The sequence below is a fragment of the Plectropomus leopardus genome, chromosome 6 (assembly GCF_026936395.1).
Source record: "Plectropomus leopardus strain MGB_pleo_1.0 chromosome 6, ASM2693639v1, whole genome shotgun sequence".
Lineage (NCBI taxonomy): Eukaryota > Metazoa > Chordata > Actinopteri > Perciformes > Serranidae > Plectropomus > Plectropomus leopardus.
This window is the reverse complement of record NC_142181.1, coordinates 9030333-9057794: the sequence shown is the minus strand read 5'-3', so window position 1 is coordinate 9057794 and position 27462 is coordinate 9030333. Positions and strand designations below refer to the sequence as shown.

Here is a 27462-nt window from a genome sequence, read left to right as displayed (position 1 = left end):
TAAATACAGGTTTATCCATCTAGCCATTTTAAGCATTGCAAGTGAGTAGATTAATCTATCTCTATTTCAATCTGTCTGTGAAATCCAGCTCACTTTTAAAGAAAGACTGGATTATTTTGCCCCCTTGCCCCTCCCTGCCCCTCCATAGGTAGGCTGCAGGGATGTTGGGTGTGTGTGCGGAAACTGACAGGTAGAGAGCTGCCGTCTCTCGGTGAGTCGCAGGCAATGCAGCGTACAGATTTAGTAAATATTCCGCTATGAGGTTCATACAAACAGACAGATTAACAATGTTCGCATAACTTGCCTCCAGGCTTGAGATCAGTGGTGGACGTGGGCGAAGAGACCTCGGGAAGAAACGGGAAATCCAACTGTCAGCTGGCCGGGAAAACCGATCACACCACCCGGCTTCCGGGGATTCAGGGGCCGCATCGGTTGACTGCAGACGTCGGTCGGTAGCTCGGGGGAGTAAAGGCGAACATCCACATCATCGCCGACATCCACCTCTCGATTTCAGCGACTTTCGAGATGTCAAGAAAGCTACAAAGGACAGAAGTCTGCGCCGACTGCAGTGCGCCAGGTAGGGAGGAGGAAAATAAATCAAAAATAGACCACTACACTGGAACAATACGTCGGGAGAGCGACATAGTGGGACAACAGGACCGAAGCTGCTGTCACTGTCAGTGGGTCCGCAGAGCAGGAAAACGGCCAGGGCTTCCCAGCGTCGCTTAGGCCCAAAATAAACAGTGAAAAATAGGCGTGTTATCACAACGGGAAAATCTTTGGCTAATAGCTGCTCAGCGTTAATTTAGCAGGGTGAAATGTTCATCTATTTGACCAAAATCATATGTGAGGGCTACCAGCTTGTTTGCTGCAGTGGACAACCTGAGTGTCAGATTTATGTCGCTTTCCCACTTGAAGAGACGTTTGTTTTGATTTTCGTGACCGGGACAGACTTCTAAACGCGTTAGCTTAGCCATGCTAACGAGCAGCCGATTTTGACTCATTGCGTTGCTGTCTATTATGAAACATTTAACCTGCACCTGGTACACTTACATACAATATCACAATTGTGTTTCAAACCCGTTGTGTTATTGTTAGCTCCTGCCTGAAGCGTTTTGAGATTGTGTACTAGGCTAAAGTTGCTATCTTAGCCACAGCGTTAGCTAGCCTAGCTAACTTTTGCTAAACGGCAAGTTATTGCTAACAGATTCAGCTAACGCATCGCCCACCAGCCAGTCGTTTTAAAGGAATCTGACTTTAGTTTTCGGTAGTTTCAGTACACTGTTGGGAGGCCCCAAAAGCGCTTACTTACTAGAATGAAGGTTATATGTAGTCTAAAATTGTATTTATCTGTATTTGTAGTCTCCTCCACACTTTATATATTCAATTGTCACAAACTTTGAGGGGATTTACTGGCGCAAATTCACACGAAAGCCATTATATCGAACACGAAGCCAAAAATAATAATTATACTTAAACCTCACCTGTCAGAGAAAGGGAATGTGTTATTCATTTTGTTGTCCATGAGTAAGCATGGCCATTGCAATGAGCATTCATGTTTTTAGGTTACTTCTACCTTGTTTGCCCCGGTTTGCCTTCATATGTGTTTTTAGCAAATTGATGAGGTGACGTCAAACCATGGGACCCTCTCCCTTACTTCTACCTTGCATGTGTAGCCTTACATGCCCTCACGTCTAGTTTGAAGCACTTGATTATTGGTGTGTGTGTGTGTGTGTGTGTGTGTGTGTGTGTTTTGCTTGCATTCATTCATGTGCATTACAACAGCTGCCCTCTTCACAGCTGCTACCCCTGGTAGCGGTGTGTGCAAAACTGTTAGACGCTTTAGGGTCCTTCTGCTCAGTGTTCAAAATTTTGTTGGCTACACCTTGCTTCTGCTGTATGACCTGAACCTATCCCTGCTACTACTATACGCTTACTCTCCTACTGTCTGTACGTCTGCTCTCTCCGCATTTCCTACCATACAGTCTGCCTGGCACTGACCAGCCCCAGCTAAATGTATTTCTTTGAACATCATACCAATTTACAGTATGATTAATGTGTGTTGCCCCAAACAAATTAATACTGTTTGGAAAAAGGAAAAAGTCCCTTTGAGGTTTCCTTAAATTGCACTGATTTTTTATTTTATTTTTATTAATATATAATGGTGCTTAGCTTATCTGTGCTGGTGTACCTGTTACCAGCTTTACATTTCTTCTGCTACCATCAGCTCTTTGCATTTAGCTCCTCCTTACCAAGACATGAATCCACACGCAGTGCGTTCTGCAAAGTGCTGACCTAGCCACTGGTGACAGGCCACCTCCCTACTACCTAGCTTTGTGTCATACTAGGGGATAACTCGATGGCATGGCTACAAAGGACGACTGATACTCCCAATCCGAGCCAAGCCTCAGGAGGCTTTAATGTCATGCCGTGGCAATCTGCACAGTTTATAGCAACACTGAATCATGTTTTCATGATAGTAAACTCTTTATTGAGCCCAGATGCAATGTATAAGAAACTGAGACTCTTGTGCAAGCATTTAGAGCAGCTTGACGGTGATGTCTGATTCCTTTATCACACTGGAAAGGTTACCCTTGGTACTGTGATCAGTGTTTGGTCAAGTTTAAAATGCAAAATTGAGAGAAAATAAAGACTGTTTAGGAACTGCAATCGACCTACATGTTGCTCCTCCTGGGTATTAAATGGTTATATATTAAGAGCTGTGAGACTCTTCCGGTGTGTTTTTCCCTTACATTTAACATAGATTGTTTAAGTTTTTCTTTTCAAAAGTCATGTTTTATGCTTCAATAAATATTTGGGCAAAATGAAATTCTCCTTATTGAGTTTTGGTTATTAGAAAACTGATCTTAAACACAATTCCAAGTGGCTTTAAAAAAGTCTTAGAAAGTCTTAAATCTACCTTTCCTTAAGCTGCAGGAACCCTGTTTGAATCATGTAAATGCTAGAAATCGTTACAGTGTTTATTTCAGCAAGAGTTTTCCAGACTTAAAATGCTATTATTCACCATTAATACTCATTGTTATACATGTTTCTATGCAAGCTTAAGTGACAGTTATAGAAACAAATGTCAATGTTGTATTGACAAATTAGGCCAACTTTAGGCTAAATTATGTCATGCTGCAGATTTCGCTAATATGCTGCTGCCAATAGTCTATTCAGGTCTAATAGCTTAATGGTGTAGCCTCATATTGATCCAGCAAGCCAAGCAGATAGCGTAGCCTGTGGGAGTTTTTATATTTATTACACAGATTAAGGAATTAAATTGCTGCAGTCCGGCCTTTAAAGCCTACGGGCTACTGTTCTAAACTAGGCTATAGCTCTTATCAAAGCCATTTTGTATTTGCTGCTACTTTTTCTGCGGGCAAAAAGACTTACAGCATGTCAGTTCATCTGATGATGGACTATTTTAGCTCCATTAATACTCTAAGCCCAGACAGTTTTATCCCAGCCTGAGAGTGACTAATACAGAAAGTAGATGTGTGTGAGTGTGTGTGTTTGTGTGTGTGTGTGTGTGTTGGTGAATGCATCATGTACGTGTGTATATATTTGTTTTGATATTGCAGACTGTATTAGTTGTGAGCTGCTCATCACATCAGAGTCCTGAGGGCATAAACATGACCCAGACTCTATGACTAGACTGCCAGGGTCAGCAGACCGGCGTTGACCTCAGCTGCCTCACATCTCATTCTCATATCATTCATCTATTCTGATGTCTTTTGATAAAAAAAAAAGATCTTTCCCCCAGAATTATGCACGCCACTGCACTATCACACCGAACAGACTGAAATGTTGTTATGGAAACCTCAGACTTCTGTCAAACACTAGTAGATCTTACATTTGGCGCAGCCTGTCAGGCACCGCTGGTCTTATACCAAGCTGCTTATGACTGAAAGGTTAGAGTTTGCTCGGTATCTGTATGTGTGTAGAGGCATGCACATTTTTGGGGTTTTCCTTGGTATTCAGTTGAAATACCTTAAAATATTTGATATTTCCCCCTTTCACAAACTTCAACTCACACATTTAGATATACATATAAATGATTTGATTGAAAGTTTTTCGACTTGCGTAACCATGACTCTGACTTGACTTTGACCTTTTTCTGGTGTATAGTTATTATTATTCATTTACTTTTGCAGTTTTGTGAAAAACTGAAATCACTTGTTTAAATAATTCTTATAGGTTCAATTGAGCCCCATCAGTTAGCACTTTCTTCAAAGCAGGGATCTGCATGCATTGGTTCATTAGTGAGTAACAATTAATGGAGTATGCAGGGCTCAGGGGAGCTATAGTACAACCCAGCGTATGGAATATTCAGTGTGCGTTTGCTTTATTCAGGTATTTGGCACTTCCCCATAGCATCTTCAATCTTCAGCAAACACAAAGACTGTCTGATAATTCAGTGTTCTCATGCATGCTTTCTTCTTATAATCATAATGAGGTACTGTCTAAATACTATAAAAGATTATAAGGAAAGTATCACTATTCATACTGCAAAATTCATTTTGTTCTCATTGCCCATTTCTTATAGTGAGGTATCCTTCTACCTCAAATTCTCTTAATTACAACACGTTTGCGTTAACACAGCAATTTTATAAATTACAAAGGTGATTATCCTCTAAAGAGTGCTTTGCTTTCAATTTACGTTATACAGTAGTATATACATTGCATGCTAATTTGTGAAATTTAAAAGACTTATTAACTTCATTGGAGTTTTGTTGCAGAGGATGACTGTGCTTAAGCTTTATGCTGTTTATGCTTGGCTTTATATTTGTCATTCTGTGTATTCATTAAACACTTCTCTCTGGAAGTTACCAACTGAGAAACGAGGATGAAAATGAGCATATGTTGGACTTGACCTTGATTTAGAATAGAGGTCTAAAAGGAGCATGTGTTTGACTTGACCTTGAATGAAGCCTGGCCAGAGCAGCAATGTAGGTCGAGCATATGTCTACTTGGAGGAAGAAATGGCACTCCCAAGTTTTGTGGCAGTGAACTGTAATTTAGCCCCCCAACATTGTAATACTTGTACTAAATTGACTGTCGTGGTGAAGATTTATTACAATGCTAAAAAGTCTCAGCATCACACACAGCATGTTGATAAGGCTTGTAATACCATATATCTGTTTCTGTTTGCCTGTCAGACCCGGGCTGGACCAGTATCAACCGAGGAGTCCTGATCTGTGATGAATGCTGTTCAGTCCACCGCAGCTTAGGCCGCCATATCTCCATAGTCAAGCACCTGAGGCACAGCGGATGGCCTCCCGCATTACTGCAGGTAAGGCTGAGAAATGAAGAGATGAAGTTAAAGCAAATGAGGTACCTGAGGCTCAGAATACTACCACAGAAGATGAGGACCGGTACATAAATCTGACTCAGCACTGAGGATGCAAATCCATTTACAGTGGTTTTCCATCTTTGTTTATTTTTATTTTTTTAAAGTTTGTGTTTTTACTATTTATTTTAAAATATATGCATGTTCAACCATTTGCACATTTTTTTTAGCTTTCTAGCCTTAAAGCATTAGATTTAAAACACTGCAATATGATATTGCTTTTGAGCTTTAACATGACTTTATTGATCAGAAAATATTTTTGTAATTTTCTTCCATGGTGGTTAACTGCTGAACCATCACTGAGTCACTGCTGTGTGTGTTCCTGTGTGTGTGTTTTAGATGGTTCAGACCTTGGCCAGTAACGGGGCCAACTCCATATGGGAACACAGTCTCCTGGACCCTGCTCAGGTACAGAGCGGTCGTAGGAAACCCAACCCCCAGGACAAAGTCCAGTAAGTATACTCCCTACAGGCACAAAATACACAGAACAAAACTATCACACATCTCCCACCAGATCACCTTTGTCGGGGGAAATTATTGTCCCTGCAGCACAGGAATGCTATATAACCTTTTTTGGATGTCATTTGGTGTTTGCAGTAGTGGTGAGCAGTAGTACCCAGTTGTTCCTTAATGTCCTCCAAACAGTTGTCTTATAGTCATGGATTACCTTCCTAATGAATACTGCTCTGTTCTCACAGGTTTATTATCAACCTAAACACAGGATATAGTTCTTTTGTGGTGAAATGTGGCTGTGGAGGTGTCGTGAGATCAGGAATTGGACCTGCAGGAAATCTTGTGTTCATTTCACTTAATTTGTCATTTCATAAATGTGTAGAAGCACATTGTGGACAGTCTCTTTTAAAATGTACTGCTCTGTGTATTGTGTTAATGTCTTTGTATAACAAGCAGGGAACCATTAGTAACCCATCAGTTCTGGCTCATTCAAATAAGATGGGAAGGAACCCTGCTCAGGCAACGCTGAGAAACAGCAGTGCTGTGAGGCGTGTAGTTCTTAGCTTAAGACTTTCTATTGATAAGAGAGTGAGATTCTCAACTAACACAAAGAATCAAAAGGAGAAGGAGAAAAGTGACATCAATGCATGAAAGACTTTTTTTCGTTCAAAATGCAAATCAGCTGTTTGCAAAAGAAAAGTGGCATAACAGAATAACTTGTAACTTAAAATTGGACTAGATCTGGACTGTAGTTTAAATATTATTGTTTTTCCTTACAGTTTAACATGCTTTTTCTGATTTTGAATTTTGTGGGGCGGTGGCAATCTCTGAATCCACTGACTATTCATCTGACGATGACTTAGCTTTGGCAGGCAATGGCCAGTTTTTCAGGAGTTTTGGTGTTGTCAGCGGACTTCTGGACCAAGACTTCCTCTTCAATGTGCAGCTCATTTCAGCTAATTTCTATTAACACATAACTGTAGAGGGCTCGACATCATCACATTAATATCATGATATGAGACATATCTTAGATTTTAGATATAGTAATATCATAAATGTTGTCTCATCCTGGTTTTAAAGCCTACATTTCAGTAAAGTGGTGTAATTTCCCGAACTAACCAAGCTGTTCTAGCTGTTGTATTATTATTCTTCACCCACTTAGTCATTCTTACACATTATTGAAGATTATTATCAAAAATGTTATTGTGTTATGTTTTGTGACCGCACCAATGGTCAACCCTACAGTATTGTTGTGATATCGATATCAAGGTATTTGGTCAAAAATAGCCCTTTATCTGCATATGAATGCAGATTTAAAATTGTTTGTGATAAAAAAGATTATATAAAGCTAAATTATTATCAAACGATAGCCAATAGGTTTGGAGATTGCAGTTAGGCCAAGTAAGTTCCACCTCTTTTGCTCTCCACATAGACTGTTTACCAGCTGCTCAAATGTGATTGGTCAAAACTACTGGGACTACAAACAGACTACAAATGGAAATGCCTTTGATCCTAAAATCTTGTCCTGTTGCCTAAATTCTACATAAATATGCAGACATCTGTTTATAGATACAAGAGCCGTAGCTCGTAGTGTCCGATTCAAGTGCAGAGTGTGGACTGGTAGCTGGAGAGGTGCCTGTTCACATCCTGGGCACAGAGGTACCCTTGAACAAGGCACCAAACTCCTTACTGCTCGGACCGCCTGACTATGCGGCAGCCCCATAATTTCGACATCTCTCCACAACAATTAAAGCATGTCTTTATGCCTTGTTTGTGCATGTGCGTGTATTTGAGGTCTACTGAGTGTGTGTTTGTGTTTACTGAAGAAAATAACAATGGAACAAAAAAATAATAATTTCCCCCTCCTCATCTTCTGTCTTTTGCTCCTGTGCAGTCCCACTAAGTCAGAGTTCATCAGAGCCAAATACCAGATGCTGGCCTTTGTGCACAAGCTGCCCTGCCGCGATGATGATGGCGTCACTACCAAGGACCTCAGTAAGGTGAGGGCTCAGTCTTTCACAGCAGAGGGGATGAGAATGTCAGCGTAATTAGCCTACGCAGACATTGCCATACTGCTGAACTGCATGTGTAAGCACAAAGGATTTCATTTATAGATGTCAGTGGGAGACCTGACATATAAAAACATGTGCATGAATACACTCCCACAAACACAGACTGATAAAAATCCCTGGCAAGAAGCGATCTGAATGACACAGCAGGATATAATAATGATCTCCTACGCTGCAGAGCTCCACTGGGTTAATAGGGGATTCTGCCTGTTTCTGTCTCTTCGTGATGTCTAATCTTTACTTTTCTCTCTCTCCCTCCTCTCTACCTCTCCTCTTTGTTTCTTCATTAGCAACTTCACTCTAGTGTGCGGACGGGGAGTTTAGAGACATGTCTTCGGCTCCTGTCCCTCGGCGCTCAGGCCAACTTCTTCCACCCGGTCAGGAAAAATCTAGTCGCTGACTCACTCCATCTCGCAATTAGCCCTGCTGTTCAGTCACTCTCTTTATGCCAAGCCTCTTGTTCTGACTCTATTTGTGTGTTAAACTCCAGGAGAAAGGCACTACCCCGCTCCATGTGGCAGCCAAGGCAGGTCAGATCCTGCAGGCTGAGCTGCTGGTGGTGTACGGTGCAGACCCCGGAGCACCTGACATCAATGGACGCACACCTATGGACTACGCAAGGTACAAAACAGTGGAATCATAATTCTGTAACAACACAGTTTGCATTTAAATCAAATCTTAAATGAAAATGGTGAGGAAGGAAAAGCAAAATGGTTTAAAAAATATAAAAAGAAGGGAGATTAATTTGTGTTGTGTGTCTGTGTTCCAGGCAAGCGGGTCATATAGAGCTAGCAGAGCGCCTGGTAGAGTGTCAGTACGAATTGACGGACAGACTAGCCTTCTACCTTTGTGGACGGCGCCCAGGTAACCCACTGCATCAGTTTGTGTGTACCACACATGCCCTTAAGCATAGAAGGGGTCGACCGCTATTGGTTTTTCAGGGCCGATACCGTTACCGATTGTTAGTAGTTGAGTCCGATAATCAATATTTAGAACCGATATGCACTTACAAAAAAAAAAAAAATCTTTCCATCAATACTTAGAATTTGGAATATAACAAACTTTAACACAATACTTTGTTTAAATGCCATTAGCAAATGTTTAATCAAAACTGAAACGTTTAACATCATACACAGCAAGTTCCCGGCAACTTTTTTTATAAAGTTCAGTGAAAATGTAAGTAAATAATGAATAAATAAAAAAAGCTCCCTGAGGTTTTACAAGGTAAAAATGCCAAATATTGGCTCCAGTAATCGGCCAGGCCGATAATCTGTCGACCCCTAAAGCATAGTGTACCTCTGTGACATATGTTGTAGCTTTGATCCAGTTATCTCCTCTCCTCTCCTCTCCTCTCCTCTCCTCTACCTCTACCTCTACCTCTCCTCAGATCACAAGAATGGCCATTATATCATTCCTCAAATGGCAGACAGGTATGGATCATGACATTATTGTTTTGTATTAAAATGGCTATACTTGCTTTGCATTTGCATGCATGGTGTGGTTTGGTTGCATGAAGTATCTTTGATAGTATACTTAAACTTTGCCTTACTTCTACAACTGCTTCTTTTCACTATGTCTCGCTGGCTTGGATTAATTGACACTGATGCAGTTTAGTGGTCCCACCAGAGGGTGGCACCATAGTATATATAACCCCACCCAAAAAAGGAGGCAGCTAAAGGGGGTCTTTCACATCTCAATGAGAGCTGGCTGTTTATTGTAAATGACAATCTAAGGACTAATGATTACAGGTGCCTGCAGTGGTTAAGATACTTGAGTTGTGCTTGGTTTAATAATCCTGAACTGCAGGTTTGATTTGAGATGTGCAAAAGTGCACCGTCAGGTTATGATAAATCAAGCTCGGTAGTACTTGGCTCAGCTTCTTTCAAATATTTGATGGGTGCTGGGTTTTCTCAGCTGAGCTGAGTCAGAGTAGTAGCTTAAAACGGCACTCCCGCATATACATGTGAGGCAGCTAAACCAAGTGCACCTCAAAATCTTGTAACTTAAGTGAGTCTTACTTTTGAGCTGCAATCTAACTCCACTTGCATCTGTTCTGTTCTGGTGAATGGTTCCTCTTGATAATAACAATTAAAGCTGTTTTGATGTGGCTTCTCTACTCCTCTTTCTGTCTGTGTCTTCCTTTTTCTCACTCGTCTTCTGTTCTCTCCATTTCGCTGCGCTTGGTGGAGTCAGAGCTCGTCCTAAGTGCCCGACACAGAGGTATCTTTACTTTCTTTGTTCCTTTTCTTCCAGAATCTCTTCCTTAATGTCAGCCCCTTCTGTCTGCTGCCCCATATTTTGTATATGTCCTTGTTGTGTACTACAATAAGCCTGTCTCTTCTTCAGCAGTTTCACTGTGGGAAGATTGTTAGGCCTTAATTGGTTGTCACAAGAAAATGGAGCAGTACCACTAGTTCTGAGGAAAAGAAATCTAGATGACTAGAAGCTGTTAGGAAATAGAGTGCCAATGGGCTTCTTGTTGTGAGTAAGGTGTTCCTCTGCTCAGGTGAACCACACTAGTGATATCCATACATTCACTTTGTACCAGAGCGTATATCCTCAGTGAACATCTCTGACCCCCAGAAGAGTTTTTCCTGAAGTCATTTAGGTGAAATTTCAGATAATGCAGGGAAACACTGGACATGTAGATCTTTTATATATGAGTTATAAAATTTCATTACAGTCTAACACAATTGAGTTTAAGTCTACAGCAACATATAGTAGTTAAAAGTTAAACTTTGAATGGCATAAATATGTACTAATGTTTTACAACCTTTAGCTATATATCTGTAGTTTAAAAAAATCACAGTTGCACCCTGTCCCTGTGACTGTACCGATGACTGTATATAAAGGTGGATGATGCATCTGCACTTCCTCCCACTGTACTAAAATGAAGCCAAAATATCCTGGATACAGCCACTGCCATCTTGCGCCGGTGACATCATTTGGAGCCAGAGTCTGCAATAGAGGTCTCTGTGGTGTCGAGTTTCCACCCAAACACCTGTCCAACTAATCGTAAGCAGGGCCATCAATTGAGAGCACTCAATTGGAACACACAGCTGTCAATCATGACCATAATCCCCCTTTTTTTATAGCGTCAAATAACTGATTATAACCAAACTTAAGTGGAAAAATCAACACTTGAACATATATCAATGTGAAAAAAACTACCTGACAGAAACCATCTTTGCGAATAATTTATTTGAAGTGTAGTTTGAGTTTTTAGTTTGGCCCATGTCCCATGGGGGGGATCAAGATGTATTGGCTTCACTTTTCAGGTGCTCTCATGTTGTCCAACTTTATTTGAACCTTTTACCACCTTAATCTTCATCAGTTTTCTTGTGCTGCATTTAGATGCCTATCACAAGCATTTAAACCTCTGAAACCTGAGAAAACTCCTTTGATTTCTTTCAAAACAGAGGAAAACATAATGAGCAACCTGGCAAGAAATATCCAGCAAACTGCAAAAACAAAAGACAAGCAATAAATGGTGATATGGAAATAATAAAAACGAGAGAAAAAATGTCCAGACAACTAAATTTACAATTCTTTTCATTATGTAGTAAAAATTAGGTTACAGAAAGAAAATACAAAATATGAAGAAAGAAAATATTATATTTTTCAGTTTTCCAGTAATTTTCTTCTAGGTCTTAGTAACTTCTTGCTCATTTTTGGGACATTTCGTATGAAGTTGCTGGCCACCATCAGATGTTTTTTAAAGAAACCAAGCTAATTGGCCTGAGTTTCAAAGGGTTAAATTCTTTGGACGGTACAGAGAGTTGCTTTCCAGTTTACTTGGCTCCATGTGGCCGTCACCATTACATCAAGCCACACCTGTGGCATCCCCACCATAAATGCCCTCTGTCTCCCTGTCCCTACCCCTCTTTAGCCAAATCCCCTTCCCACCTCCTCACCTCTTGCTCCTCTCTCCATATCCACGTCTTTTCCTCCGTCTGACTCTGTTTCTTTATTCCACTGTATCTTTGTGGCGCCTGTCTGACTGTTGTCCTCTGTGTTTTTCAGTCTGGACCTCTCAGAATTGGCCAAGGCTGCCAAGAAGAAGCTCCAAGCGGTGAGTCGAGTTGAATTGGGAAATTTAAATCATGGCTTATTTTACATTCACATTACAGTTCTACAAACAGTGGTATTAAAGTGGTAGTTTGTAGACAATAGATTGAGCCAGTTTTCATGTCCTTGAAAGTAGTGTAAAAAGATAAGTGCTTAGTGGAAAAAAAGGGTGAAAAAGTTGGTTGGTGAAGCAACCAGATTTTCTTTTCTTTGCCAAAATAATGTTTGTCCTCTCCAGGGCCATCTGTTCAGCCCCACAGAATGATACAAATCCAAAAACTTCAGAGCTGATGGTCAGCTATCAACATTTGAAGGACTTAAGTCACAAACCGTGAAACAGAAGTTTTAGGAAAAATGCAATGGTTGACTGAAAATGAGACAGCATGCCAAGTAAAATCTTAAAATTTGAAGCCCAGATGAATGTCTTGTCATCTGATCTCCCTCTTTCATTTTGCACACTGTACACCTGTTAACATATCTTGGGTCAATTTGTTTGTTTTTGCACCAGCTCAACAATCGGCTGTTTGAGGAACTAGCGATGGACGTCTATGATGAGGTAGATCGCAGAGAAAACGATGCAGGTGAGCCTCATTCTTCTTTTGAGCCTTCGTCTTTTGTCTTCTATGAGGTAGACATATCAGTCTTGTGCTTTGATTTTTTCCTTATATGGAAACTAGATGTTGAAAGAAATAAAAAAACACCCACCACAAGACATCACCGACGTAAACTTTGAGAAGAAAAGGAGAGAAAATTCACAGAGAAAATAGGTGTTGAGAGAACAGAGAGTGAATTTGAAGGACAGAGTGAGGAGAAAAGGAAAATGACTGTTGAAGAGGAAGGCCAAAATGAGTGAGTGAGTACGGGAGGAGGAGAGACGGAGTGAGGAAGTGCCTCAGAAATTCTTGAGCCTCTCTCCTCCTCCTCGGCTTTCTCGCTTCGTCTCCTTCTCTTTTTTTCCATTTCTTTTCTCCCTTTCCTTCAGTAGCAGTAGCAGTCAATTGTGTTTTCTGACAGAAGCACCGCAGGTAAGTGGCAAGGATACAAAGACGCACGCACACACACACAAACACACGTGCACACACACACACACACACACACACACATAAATGCTCACACTCAGCCACACACAAGGGGAGGGCTCAAAGCCAAATGGTGGATTATAGGGGCTGAATTTCAGTTTTAGGATCTACTGTGTGGTTTTTACTGTGCTTTGTTTACGTCTCTATGCATGTGTGGGTGGATGATCTGCGTGTTTGGCAGCGCATGTTCTTGTGTCCATATTAAACACACATACACACACAGACTTTTTTGCTGTATGTTTGTGTCTCCAGTGTGGCTTACAACCCAGAACCACAGCACTCTGGTAACAGAACGCAGCGCGGTGCCCTTCCTACCAGTCAACCCTGAATACTCTGCCACACGCAACCAGGTAATCAGTCACTCTTATACATGCCTACAGTGCAGCTAGCATGCATGTACTGATAAACATTTTTTTGGCTAAAACAAATAAATACAAAATGAAATTGAAGCTACCTCTAGATGACTGCGAAACTAAGAAATAGAAGAAACTAAGGGGAAAGAACTCGCAAGCAAAAAGGAAATAGAGCATAGTGATATCTCCAGTTAGACAGTGTATGTGTTTTGGGGAAAAGCCGAGAATAAGTGTGAAATTGACAAGGGATGTTCTTCAGCTGTGAAAGAGGACGAAGATGTAATCCATCTGTGCCCCCTCCCTCCACTGTCTGTGTGAGAAAGAGAAATCCCATATGTCCTCTCACATAGTTTCTCCTCATCTGTGTGGCTCATTAGTGTAAACATTGACTTTTGACACAGACATACACAGAAAAAACCCTCATCGCCACGTTTGCTCTGCCCTGATTGGACAATTCACTGCGGTCACTTACTGCTGCCTGTTTATGGTGGGAAGTTGAAGAAAAACACACACATTCAGAGTTGAACTTTTTACCTTCTTTTGTCTTCCAAAATGTTGTGTTATGAATGGCTTTGTGTAATGGTACTCATTTAGCACTTCACTGGAAAGTGACCTTTTTAGTTTCTTCTGTGGATACCAACATACTAGTGTAATTGCACGGGTTATGTTTCTTTCACCATGTTTGTGTATGTGTGAGCACACTTATGTGTATGTGTGAGCACACTTATGTGTATTTGTGTGTGTGTGTGTGCTGCGAGTGTTAAGTATGACTGGGTTTTTCCACAGCACATGGTCGTTGACCACAGTCGTCACACAGACTGTGAACCACTGACTGGGCTGGATTGTATCTGTATTCCACACAACTGATGATGAAACAACTTTAAGAACATTTGAGACATTTTCAGGCAGTCATGCCAGTGTGTGCACATGAATATAAATATATAAAACCCCCAGTCTTCATTTCTAACTCGTTCTTTTCTCAGGGCCGTCAAAAGCTGGCCCGTTTCAACGCGCGGGAGTTTGCCACACTCATCATTGATATCCTGAGTGATGCCAAAAGGAGACAGCAAGGGAAAGGTCTCAGCAGTCCTACTGGTGAGACACTGGGAGATGTGAAAGACATTAGAGAGGAGGGCTGTAGGCAAGAATAGCAAAAAGAAAACCAAGCAGGGTTCTCACGTCATTGAAATTAGTGAATTTTTGGAAAAGAAAATCAACTCCATGAAAGTTTTTCAAAGGGGCATAGGCATGGGTCAATTAAAGTGTTGTGCAAGACTAGAATTTGAACTTCTTTTGATACTGCCTGCCATTCATAATTAAAACAGTAATACAGAGAAGCTTGCAGACTTTCAAGCCCCTCTCTCTTTTTTATTGTTCTCTGTGAGCTTCTGTAAAGGCTGCTAGAAATTATCAATGTTATAACAGTAATAGACCTTGATCCATGTCTCAAAGTATGCCCATTGCGTCCTTGAATTTGAGAGAATTTGGCCCTGAAAGTCTTTGCAAAGTCTTTGAATTTGATGTTTAAGAAGGCGTGTGAACCCTGAAAAGGTTATCTAACTGAACCTAGTCACAAATATGTATGTACAGGTTTCCCAATACCTCTCTAAACAAATATGTGGAGCTTTGGCACATTTGATCAAATATTTTAGATTGAAAATATTGTTTTTGCAAACCAGAACATAGTGAAAAGGCTCTAGGCTTGCAAATTATTAATGAAGGGAAGAATGATGATGTGTTAAGGATTTGTTGGGAAAAGGTTACATTTCTGCCAGACCAGGCAGTATGTTTTTATCTGTAAATACTTCCTCTGCATCTGACAAATGGTTCTTATTTGAAACTAACATGCAGCTCCACACTGGAATACTTTGGAAAGTTGTCCAAAATCAGTGTCCAGTCTAATCAGTCTGAGCATTCCCAAGGAAAGAAATGAAAAGGTTGGTACGCTTTATAAATGACAAGTGTAATAACTATGCATATTTGTCCTTTGTCAGACACATTGGATCTGGGCATAGATGATGACCAGCATGACTACGACAGTGTAGCCTCCGATGAAGACACAGACAGCGAGCTGACCACCCAGAACAACAACAACACACAACGCAGCAACCGTGCAAAGGTAGAGTACCACTTCTTTTGGAAACCAATGTGCATCATGCCACATGCACACTCATCACCTAACACACAGCACAGGCTGACACACAGATAGTTTTTAAATATTACTTAACAGTGTTTCTCTCACATAACCTTTAGAAAAGTAGTTGCATTAGCAACAAATCTTTCAATGGTTTTCTCTTTATGACTGCTTGTCCCAGCATGCTTTGCGGGGAGTGGCCAGAGTGAGAGCTGCCACATAGCTCCTGAGTGACATCATCAGCTATTCTGGGTCCTTGTCAGAGAGGCATTGTTCATACACTGAGAGGGAGAGTGTGTAGTAAGAGGGAAGAGAAGAGGGGATTGAGTGAGAGAGAAAGAGAGGAAAATGGTGCAGAGTGGGAGTGGTGCAAATGACAAAGTAAACAACAGTTAAGCTAGTAACTATCTCCTTTTTCCTCTGGACTTGTTAAGCTCATTGGGCAGATCTCAACAAACCACAAGTCATAGGTTCCACTCCCATCTCCGCTCTAGAAATATGTGTTTTCATTATTGTTGTGCTCGTTTCAAGTTGCATTGTGTGGCGTTATCTAAAGTACTCCGCTGATTGGGCAGGAGGTGGATGATGTATAAACAAAGAGCTTTGAAGAATAGTCAATGAAAGATATTTGACATAGTTTGCTTTTAGGGAGTGGTATAGAAATGTGTTTGAGCATGCTCCAGGGTCACAGGAAGAGGGGGCAGATGGTGCATTGAGAACAAGAACTGAGGCTCTACTGTCTGTGTGTGTGTGTGTGTGTGTGTGTGTGTGTGTGTGTGTGTGTGTGTGTGTGTGTGTGTGTGTGTGTGTGTGTGTGTGTGTGTGTGTGTGTGATGATCAGCTGTAGAACTGGCCTTCAGACCGGCCCTCTTCCTCTCACACAGTTGTAAGCTCTGTTTTATCCAACCCAAAAGGCACCGATTTATACATCCCCATATTACCTCTGCATAAAAACGGCATACATCACATACTTCAGTGATATAACTTGCAGCCTGTGGGCCAAATCTGGTCCCCTATAGGGTGCCAGGTGGCCCCCCAACCATTTTCTAATTCAGAATAAAAGTGAAGTGATTCACATTGGGAATTGTTTATCATGTTTGTTTGCATAAAGGTGCATAAAACAGCATCTAAGTAGAGCTTGTTTAGAAAAAACAGGGCAGTTGAGGATTTTAAGTCTATAACCTGGAACAGGTTCACAGTGCTCATGATGGCAGTTGACTCATTTTGTCTGTGCCTTTCTGTCCACCTGTCTGTGTTTCTGTCTGTCTTTCTACTCATCTCAACGCCTGTCTATAATGCCCTATCAATCCAGAGTATGGACTCCTCAGACTTGTCAGATGGCCCCATCACCCTGCAGGAGTACCTGGAGGTGAAGAAGGCTCTGGCCTCCTCAGAAGCCAAGGTGCAGCAGCTGATGAAGGTCAACAACAACCTGAGCGAGGAGCTCCGGCGGCTCCAGAAGGAGGTAAGGGAGTTTGGAGAGGGGATGAAAGAATGAGCAACTCAGACTCATAAGATCAGAAATCCAGCATATGCAGAACCTCAGTTGAGACACACAGAGCAGCAGAGGAAGCAGAAAGTTTGAGGCTAGCTTATATGTTATTTAATGATAGAGAGCAACACGGGTACAAGAAAGTGAGATAGAAAAAAACAAGAAAGCAGCAGCATGAATAGTGTCTTCGAAGGGTGAATATATATAAAGCTGGTGGAGAAGTTTGATGATAAAATCTGAAGCTCAGATGAAGGGTGGGTGTTGAAGAACACACAGACAGAAGGACAAAGACAGGTTGACAAAATGAGAAGCAACAACTGATTCAGACAGAAGGAGGGCAGGATGATGGAGAGACAAGTGAATATTTTAATATCTTTGCAAGCTGATGTATTTTTCCTGACAGGGTGTCATTTTGCCTACACTGTTATCTCTGGAAGATTTATTTGGTTACAGTTTTTCAGTGTTATTAAGCAGCAAAAGCAGACATAATTCGAGAGTGCTACAAACACTGATGACATTTTTAGTTTCAACAGGTCTCACGTAATAACATTCATTTGTGGTCCATTGTCGCTTCATTTTGTTTCCTGTGAGTCATCATCATTAGCTCATTGTATTCATTAGTGGCTGCCAGTGTCAGATTATGTGACCCATGATTCATTGGTGTGTTTATTTTTGTCACTTGATTGAAAATTCAGTGAAGCGTTGAGGCAAACATGCACTTGTACAAACATTTATGTGCACACACCCCAGATAACAAATACTGCGGTCAGTTTAGATGGTAGTCACCAGTCCCCCAATGCAGGTGTGCCCTCATTTCCCCTCATTGACCCCTGAAAATAGTTTGTGCATATACACAGGAATGTTTCTTTCCACCCCATTCCCAAGACCTAATCCCTGGCTCGACATGTAACCGATTGAAGCGTCCTCCCTCTCTCCCCAGTACTGATATGAGTTAATATGTATGAGTTTGTGTGATCCTTTTACTGTACCTGTGATTGTGGATGTTTGTCTTTGACCATTCAGTTGACACCCCCTCCTTCCCTTCAACCTCCCAATGTCCCTCCCTCCATCCCTCCCTCCATCCTCTCATCCCTCCTTGCTCCCTTCCTCCTCTCCTGTAGATCACGCGGATGCAGACAGAGAACAGTGCGCTGCGGGGGGGCCAGCAGGCTGGGGGGGCAGCTGGCCATGGGGTAGGGGGACCTGGCGGAGGAGGAGGGGGAGGAGGCCACTGGCAAGGGGGTGGGATGAGGGGAGGAATAAGCGGGGGGAGTCTGGGTGGGTTTGGGCCTGGAGCGGACAACCCAGGGCTTTCGGTGCCCTCCTCGGTCACCCCCCACTCCCATCCCCATCGAAGGGACCGCCAGGCCTTCTCAATGTACGAGCCAGGGGCGGCCCCCGGCCCCACAGCCCACGGTCCCCCAGCCCTGGACTCCCTGGCAGCCCGCCTGCAGCCCCTCAACACACCCAGCGTAAGTTAGAACTCCCCCGGCCCTCTCTACTTCCTGCCTCCCCTTTGGTGGCCCTGATTGGCTCTCTTTGGCCTTATTGATGGGCGATAGTCCAATCCTGATCTCTCCGTTTCCCTTCAACTGAATCTCTCCCTGCATCATAGTTCCCGATCCTTCTCTTTCAAAGGTCCAGTTGTGCATGACCCCCTTTTAAATGTGAAACTGAATCTTTTATTTGTCAAACAACAGTAAGACCGTAACCTTTGCTTTTAGCACCTTAAAGGGGATGTGCATAAGTGTGACATTAAGGAGAAAGATGGAAAATAGGAATTGTGTTGTCTGTTTGCTTGGAGGCGTATCTGATTTTTCTGCTCTCTAGCCTGTTGTTGTGCACCCTTTAACCTTCACATTTTCCACCCTTTTTGACTTCCCAGTTAGCTCTCCTTCTTCTGGACAGCTATTTAATACAGAAGTTTGATCTTATACATATGCAAGTGCACACACGCACACACATACAAAAGGAAGGAATAGCCCTTACATGTGTCCATACACATGTGCTGTCCTGGTTTGACTCGGTATAACTCAGTGTGTAAGCCCAGAGTGGCAGAGATTTGCATCTCTGTACAACAAGGCTAACTGATGATGCTCTTGTCTTGGGTCCATAATTTAAAAGCAGCATCTTTTTAGCACTAGACTATAGCACTGTGTAACAATTGTTGGTAGCCAGCTTCATATCATCACAGATGATCTACTGCATATTGCTTAAAAAACAGAGTGTTGTTGGATGTTGGAAATAGCAGCAGAGATTATTTGAACATGTGGCTGAATCGTCCCTGAATGATAATGACGCCTGTCTGACATCACCACAACCTGCCTGGAGGCGATCAGTCAAGCTTTGACGCAACTTAGGAGCTGGTCCATCTCTAGCACGCCTTGTCATCGTCAGCTCTCACTGTGTTTAAACTTGTAATGGAAATGCAAACCAATGCAGCATGGTTTTATAGAGATGCCCTGATGATTTCCGAACAATGTTTTTGTTTGTGGTAAAGAGGCTAATCTGGCAGACACCAATCAGGGCTTTTCCATTTGCACTTCTGGCCTGCGGAGTCGAACCATGCTGTGTTCATTTGCATTTTCATTAACATTTTAAATGCACTGAGTTTTGAGCATTTTGTCGCACTTGAGATGAATCATCTCTGGAGTTGGACCAGAGTGCACCCATCCGCCTCCAGTGGTTTGCAATGATGTTGGGCTTCACCAAGGGCGATTCAGCAAAAACATTCAGTGCCAATTCAGTGTCACACAGCCTTTTCTAGCAATAAGTGGTAGATGCAAATCAGTGATAGCCTGAAAATCCAAGATGATAAAACAGCCTGAAAATCCAAGATGATAAGAAGCTGGCCAACAGCAATTTTTACACAACTCAGCATCACAGAGCGTTTTCTAGCATTAAGCGATAGATGCGAATCAGTGACAGACTGAAAATCCAAGATGATTAGTAGCTGGCCAGCAGCAACTTTTGCACAGTACAATAGTAAATGACACTAAAGAAGGAGCCGCTTTAAAACATCATCAAGTCAAGACGAGCGCATCATCAGTTTAAGAAACACCTTCAAGCGCATGTGTATGGAAAGGGGCTAAAGGTGAAAAAAAAGTTATAGCCTTCAGTAACATTTAGGTGACAGCTACATCTATGAAGCTAAATTCTCCAGACACACAACAAAAAACTCGCCACTTCTGTCCAGTTTTCTATGGAAGGACCTCCACCAAGTCGTGTCCAATTCACCATCTCCGTACACAAAGATTTACCTGTTTGTATGTTTTCTTTCTGTCTGTCTGTCTCTTCACCTGTCTGTCCCTCGCTCACTGCAGTGCAGCCGTGCATCCTCTGGATGTAAGCATTCTGTCTGTCATTGCATTGTTTGTCATTTCATCAAATGTAGGATTCTCTCACATGCAACTTTGCACCACTTCTGCTTATTATACATTCTAATAATGGAGATCAACATTAGTGTAAATATGTGTGTAGTGTGTGATGTGTAGCTGTTCATCACCAGTTAGTTTAGTCAACCCTGTTCTTTGCGCTCCAGTGTTAGGTAACTATAGAGGCATGTCGTCTTGATGGGGTGATGAGTGAGCTGCCGAGTTGATCTGCCGCTGCTCTCACTGGCTCATTCATCTTGTTTTTCTGCTGTTTATAAAAACATCTCTTCTCCCTGTCCCCACACTTTTTTTCCTATTCCTTCATCCATCTGTCTGCTTATCTTTCATCCCCTTCTCCATCTTTGTCCACACATCTCTGTTTCTCCTCTTGTCTTTATCCCTCCATATCTCTCCTTTTCCCCATCTTTGTTTCCCCCGCTTTGCACAGGTACGAAAGGGTGGTACAGGGGGTCCAGCGCCGTATGGAGGCCTGCATCTGTCTGGATCTACGGAGATGGGCAGATACATGGTTAGTTTTTGATTTTCTGCAGATTTACCTTCAATTGCTGTCTTCCATTTTCAGTATTTACATTGTTTTGTCCAAACCTGTCTCGTACAAATACTGCAAAGGCTTGGAATATCGACCAAAAACATGCATTTTTATTGCGGAAAATATATCCTCATCTAAATATGGCTTCAAATTTAATACATCCCCAAATTATGAGCAGTTTCAGAGAAGTAACTGCCATTAATCTTCATTCAAAAGATTCAAACTGATGACTTTAAACAGCTAAAATCTTCCCAATTTAGGAGACTTCTATTTGAAATCATGACATTCACTGAGAAAAACTTGCTTAAACTTTGTTGAAGGAGGTAACTGTTAGGCTTGGGAGTTTGGCGAGGTGTATGATTATTGCACTGATGGAGTGCATTGTGCTCTGTTTCTCTCCTCAGGTTCCCAAAGCAGAGAAGCATGGCAGTGGCACTGACAGCGACTATGACAACACACAAACATACGACCTCTCGCTAAGGTCGGCCCCACTGCAAGTCACTGAACACACAAGGATGAGCATGTTTTTAACCTGTAGTATTTTAGGAAATAGTACTACTAATCAGTGGTAAACAAAAGTATTTCCTGTTATTTTTCACTTTTAAGAATTTTATTCTGAAGTCAGATTTGTACCTACAAGATGACATAAAAAAATAAAATTGTCATGGGATATAAATGAGATCGTTTGTCATCTAAAGCCCTAAAACCATTTTCTAATGTGATTTTCTGTTTTATATTGATGTCATAATTTAATTTGACAAATTATTAAAATTAGCTTCCTTTGCTGCTTTTTTGTTTTTTTACTGTACAATATTGTATAAATGGGGCGCAGACTGACATGGGGCTTAATGATCTTTACCAGCAGCTGTTAATGAGAAATAAACAGGAAGTTTCTGAAGATGATCTTTTACAGTGTTGAGCTGCTGCATGTTCTCTGTGACTATCAGCTCTCTAATTTAGACCAAGGTGTTAATTAAAGTCTATTAAATGTGTTTGTCTTGTCAGTATGGGCCGCAGCAGTGAGGAGGAAGGTCGGGGAGAGTCTGAGGAGGGAGGAGGTGGGGACGCGGGGGAGCCGGACCCCACCCTGCCCTGCACAGAGGATGTCATACTGAAGACTGAGCAGGTGACCAAGAACATCCAGGAGCTGCTCAGGGCTGCTCAGGAGTTCAAACACGACAGGTAAGACAACTCAGATGGATAAAAATGATATTCAAAACATTTTTCCCAGAATAAACAGATTATGTCCTCGTTGAAGAGTGGTTGGATTAGATAACACACCGAGAAGTCACAGGAACATCTAGTGCCAGAATCATCCTTTTAGAGCTTTTGTTACATTTCTAAACACTTACTAACAGCTACACCATGTGAGTGTACGTGTTATTTTTGCAATGGAATGGCGTGTAGCACAAAGTCAGGCTACTTTTTCAAAGTTGTGCACTCATGTTGTAATATATCCAAGTATATAAAAATGTCTGTTAAGATAAATCCAAAGCATCATTCAATAATCAGACAACTGTGTTGCCTAAATCATCTCATCAGCTACCAAATCAAATAATAACTTTTTTTCCTCTTTAGCTTTGTTCCATGCTCTGAGAAAATCCACTCTGCTGTCACTGAGATGGCCTCACTCTTCCCCAAAGTAAGTTCTGCATAGTTATGTTTTATTTCTCTCCTTAGCCACTTTTCCATCAAACACTTCAAGTATGGTACCCTTTGAACCTGATACACAAAACCAACATCAACAAACTAGTAGTGAGGAAGGTGGTCTGTTTTGTTGCCAAATGCCGTCTGTGTCTCAACTGAAAAGTTGCCCTTGAACACACCATAAAGAGTACAGCCAACGGCCAACCAGCATGTATGCCTGCAGGAAAAAACTCCCATAACAGCAGGCGGCAGTTGTCTGTATTCATTAGATTTAAGACTCTAGTTAGCAGGTTAGCACATTAACAACACAACCTGACGTTGACAGACTAATGGATATTTACGTTTTGCGAGCAAACAATGACACAAGCAGTCCAAAGAGCTCAGTGACAAGTAAAACAGTTATACCTCATAAAAAAAGTTTATTCCAGTCTCACGTTCTCTTGACTTTAGTCGTTTGTATACTTTCCTTACCTCTGTTTCTCTCCTCATGCACCGAGCTCCACCGGGCTGTGCCACCACAATGCAACATGCTGAATTGGCCGAAAAACAGCCGACAAGGGCCAACTAGTGCCATTAGTGCAGAAACCTAGAGTGACAGACACTCACGCGATAGACATTGACTGACAGTCGACTGTGAGGGACATGTGCCTAAATGCTACATCTGTTATGTATTTTCTATGTAGACAGTACTCTTAAATGTTAGCGGGGTCGTTACTCAACTGCTCCATCCAGCTCTCGCTATATTTCTTCTTCACTGACAATGCAGAGGAACGTCTGGATTTTGTTGACCATCCATGGAACAGTGTTCTTGTCAAGCAAGAGTGACAATTCTGTCTTTTGACCAATTAAGAGACTGCAGTTTCTAGCTTCACCTTTTAATATCTGACCGGTGTACTAGGTTCCTCAACAGAGGGGAAAAAGCGAAAAACAGTACGGAAAGAAGTGGTACCATCCACAACTTTTGTCAATGGAAATTTAAAATTACTAATGTATAATGAACTGAACTTAACAAGAATGCTCAGTGAAAACAAGGCTTTTTGTCTCTTTATTTCTTTCTTTCTCTGTCTCAGTGTTGCTCTCTTTATCTCTCTTGATCTGTTTATATCATGTGAGTTGAGTTTTGATTTCCTTTAATTTTGCATAGCGCCCAGCGTTGGACGCAGTCCACTGCTCCCTCCGGCTGTTGGCTTCCAGTGCCTCGCGGTTGCAGGTGGAGTGCCGTAAGGCAGCGCCCTCAGAGCCCGGGGGTCCTGCGGTGGACTACCAGCTCCTCACTCAGCAGGTCATCCAGTGCGCCTACGACATCGCCAAGGCTGCCAAGCAACTGGTCACCATCACTACCCGCGAGAAAAAACAGTGACCCAGCGAATGCATGGATGGATGGAGAGGGAAGAGGGAGAGAGAACGGATCAATGCATGGGTGGGCTCTGAGGGATGGGACGGTCTTCTAGGAGAGGAGGAAAGAGGGAAAATATGATGACTGTAGATGGGAGGACGAGGGATCAGGAGAATGATGGCTGCAACGAGGAAAGGAAAAGTTTGGAATATGCATGGAAAACGAATAGGATGAAAGCAAAGACTGTTTAGTAGAAACACTACAGAGGACCGAAAAAGGATAAATTCCACGAGCGTGGAAGTGAAAGTAGGGAAGGAAAAGTGGAACAGGGGAACTACAGCCTGCTGCAACCTTAAGAAACTGTTGGTATCAGATGTGTATAATAAACCGCTTAAACTGTGAGAAGCATAAGTCAAATACAACGGTGGCGATGTACAGCAAACTGGATCCGGAGATGCTTTATTTATTCTCGCCTGTCACTCGTCATCCCTCCCTCTCCCTGTTTACCTAAATGAGGGAGAGAGAAAGTGTCTGCTGTGAGCAAGGGAAGACCAACTAATGACAGACTCCACCACCACCATCTCCGTCCCTCCGTCCTGTGAGGAGTCAGGGCATTTTCTCCTCTCCTTTCCCCTCTGCACCCCCCCCCTTTCTCTTTCTCTCTGACCAGACTTGAGGCCCCTCTGTCCTATCCCGTCCCAGAGAGGATTTGCTTGTGGTGCAGAGAAGGGACCGACTGGGACCCAACCAGCTCCACTCCACACCCCACCTACTCAGATACAGAATCCTGAGGAAGCTTCTGAAGGGGGGCTCTAGTTTCTCTCCGATCCGTCAGCCCCTGTTGTCGGTGGTACACAGCATGACCTGGCATGTTTTAATTTCTTTCCTCTCTCCTCTTTTTTTTTATTTTTGGAATATGCAGATCGGTTGGGTCTGCACCTAAGGACAAAAATTACTGACAAACAAAACACTTACACTGGAATAATTGTCGTTTATCATGCCTATTGTTTTTTTTTGTATTGATATTTTTACTGACTGTCATCTTGATTTAACTGTTTATGTATGTTTATTTTATTGTCTCAAATATCTCATTTAGTGGAATAGGGAGACAGATGGGAGTATGTGATCAACTGGGATTTCATTAAACATGCACACTCATATAAAAAAGAAATGACCTGTGAAATGGTCCTCAACATTTCTCAAGCACTCTTTCTGGGTGACAGTTGAGGATTTTTTTCATGTTGTGATGTGTCCAAGGGGTTGAACAATTGCCAAAGGGGAGAGGGATTTGTTTTTGGTTTTGATTTATGTCAGACCGAAAGCTCCTTGGTGCGTCATGACAGGACCTGGATCAAAATGCTCTTTTCATGTATCCTCAGCTGTCTATTTGAGGCTTGATTTATCATACAGTTTGCCTCGTATAACAGAGCCAGTGGAATCATCTCATCCCATATTCATTTTTGTGGTGCCAAGCAGAATATTAAAATCATTTGGTGCAGTTTGTGTATGAGGATAAACCTTCCTCCAGTCTTGCTTTAAAGCAGTTTGTTATTTACATGGCGGGTGTGCCCTTGGGTTATCATTATTTGCATGCATGGTCACATTAAGTTGATACACTTAGCGGTCTGTTGCAGTTAAGCTTTAAGTCGTCCTGTGGAAAGCACCAGATTTCGCAACCTGGAAAGTAAAAATGATGAGTCTAAAGCCTCATTTCATGTGAAATAATTTGCTTGTTTGAAATGGATTTAACCACCTCAAATGTGCTTGATGTAGTTTGCCATGTATTATGTTCACTTTTTAGACTGTCTGGCAAGCACAATCAAGCCCACGTTTGTCACAGCCTGCTGATGTGGGCCACAGAAGTTGCCACTTCTAGCTCACTGTCTCTATTTTGAGGCAGCATTGGGAACAAAGTTTTTTTTTTCTTTTTTTTTTTAAAAAGAGAGCGCACTTAGCCTACTGTAGGTTTGAAGCTTGTTGTACTGTGCCGAACAAATATCTGTAACAAAGGATGCAGATGGGATCTAAAAAGTTTTTCCTAGCTGCTGCTCTTCTGGTTTAGATTCACCTTTTCCAGTGGTTGTGTTGCTCAAAGTGTTTGTGGCGTTAGAGGTTGGTTGCTCTTGCATCAGTATAATCTATAATCATGCTCAGAAGGCCTCTGCACATCCTCACCTGAAACATTGACCTCATCCTCCAAACAGCAGTTGCATCTCAGATTTTTTTCTGCCTTTTAGCAAGAAGCAGTTAAACTTTAATTAGCCCCAAACACTTTGAGAGACTGACGCTACTCTACCTTCAGCACTTCTCTGTCCTCTTTATTTAGTTTTTCACACACACACAAACACATACCCTCTTTTACAGTTGCACACATGTCCCTGTGGGGGTGCGGGGGGTGGATTGTTTGTTCTGTTCCCTGTCAAAAAAATCATGTCCAGAAGACACGAAATGTATCATTGTTTGATATCGGATGCCTTTCGACATAATCATGTCCTCTTTGACTGAGTCACAAACACAAATTCTTCCATACACACACACGCACACACGCACACACACACACAAGGGGGCCAGCAGAAAAGCTTGTCCCTTCAATCATGATTGCCCGAGTTTTTAGACTAGAGTCATATATATGAACACATATTTTCATGCTATATTTTATATTAAGCTATATGTTAGGGTTATGTCTGCGAGATATTTATGTCTATTTGTTGGCCCAAGTGGGCTTCAGGCTATGGGATCTGTTCACCAAATCATTCGGCTCCTCAGTCTTGACACCAGTGTACTTGTAGATATTTTAAGTCTTGTGGTTATGCTGTGGTATTATTACCCCCTTCATGTAGTTCTATTGTACATATTAGTGATCCTACGGAATCAGCAGGAAGAATAGAGCGAGTACAGTTTCCAGCTGGGTGAAGTAGGATCTACATTATGTACTGCACTCTCCCAAAGGTCTTAGTTCAAGTACATTAGGTGCAGGATGAGGGTTTGATTCGGGATGGGGCAATAGGAAAAGTCTGAAACACACTTCGGCTTAGCACTACAGTCATCTCAAAATGTCCGGAGGAGGGTCGTAAACGCACATGGCCTTCCCCGATTTAGACGACACTACGTAGGGTGCCTCTAGTATGAATGTTAAAAATGCTTCCGTCAGTTCGTGCCCAATACACTTTCTCCATCAACATGTCCAAGATTTAACACATGCTCTTCAACATCAAACACACACGCTCAACTTATCAGTCGGACCAAGCCTTCTACAAAGTACAAACATGAAAACTGCAGCCAGTGAATTAGACACACACACACTTCTGATACTCAGCCACTGGCAGTGCACTGTGGCCTGTACTGTTGCTGTCCCTGTGTTTCTTCACAGCTCTACACTTTGGGAGATGGGTGACGGGAGAGTTATCTTTTAACAGAAGATGTTAAAAACTGTATAAAGTAGAGAAAACAATGACTTAAAAAGGTCAATCGTAATGGAAACTCATAAGCTGTACATTTGTAATAAAATAGTAAAACAACTCAGTTGTCATGTCTCTGTTTGCATGTTTCTTCTA

General features: G+C 42.0%; 2 protein-coding genes across 4 annotated transcripts in view; one reads left to right on the top strand and one right to left on the bottom strand.

Annotated features, from left to right (window-relative positions):
- Nucleotides 1–442, bottom strand: part of ankrd13b (ankyrin repeat domain 13B) — a 49925-nt gene extending 49483 nt beyond the window's left edge. The window contains exon 1 of the mRNA XM_088078631.1: nt 305–442. The gene's annotated coding sequence lies outside the window, so the exon portion shown is untranslated. The remainder of the gene's footprint in view (nt 1–304) is intronic.
- git1 (G protein-coupled receptor kinase interacting ArfGAP 1) lies at nt 151–27426 on the top strand. 3 transcript variants are annotated; one of them, XM_042486236.2, is made up of 22 exons: nt 151–211; nt 311–577; nt 5163–5296; nt 5693–5805; nt 7701–7806; nt 8166–8252; nt 8366–8496; nt 8645–8739; nt 9263–9305; nt 10069–10095; nt 11899–11947; nt 12452–12524; nt 13275–13372; nt 14359–14470; nt 15370–15494; nt 16822–16974; nt 18123–18473; nt 20824–20904; nt 21330–21406; nt 21931–22107; nt 22504–22567; nt 23717–27426. In XM_042486236.2, exons 2-22 carry the CDS (start codon nt 526–528, stop codon nt 23930–23932), a joined length of 2364 nt encoding a protein of 787 aa, XP_042342170.2. In that variant the 5' UTR covers nt 151–211; nt 311–525; the 3' UTR covers nt 23933–27426. The 3 variants fall into 3 exon arrangements, with proteins under 3 accessions (XP_042342170.2, XP_087934756.1, XP_042342171.1); XM_088078630.1 differs by lacking the exon at nt 10069–10095 and having other exon boundaries at nt 168–577; XM_042486237.2 differs by lacking the exon at nt 18123–18473 and having other exon boundaries at nt 169–577.
- The last annotated feature ends 36 nt before the right edge of the window (nt 27427–27462 follow it).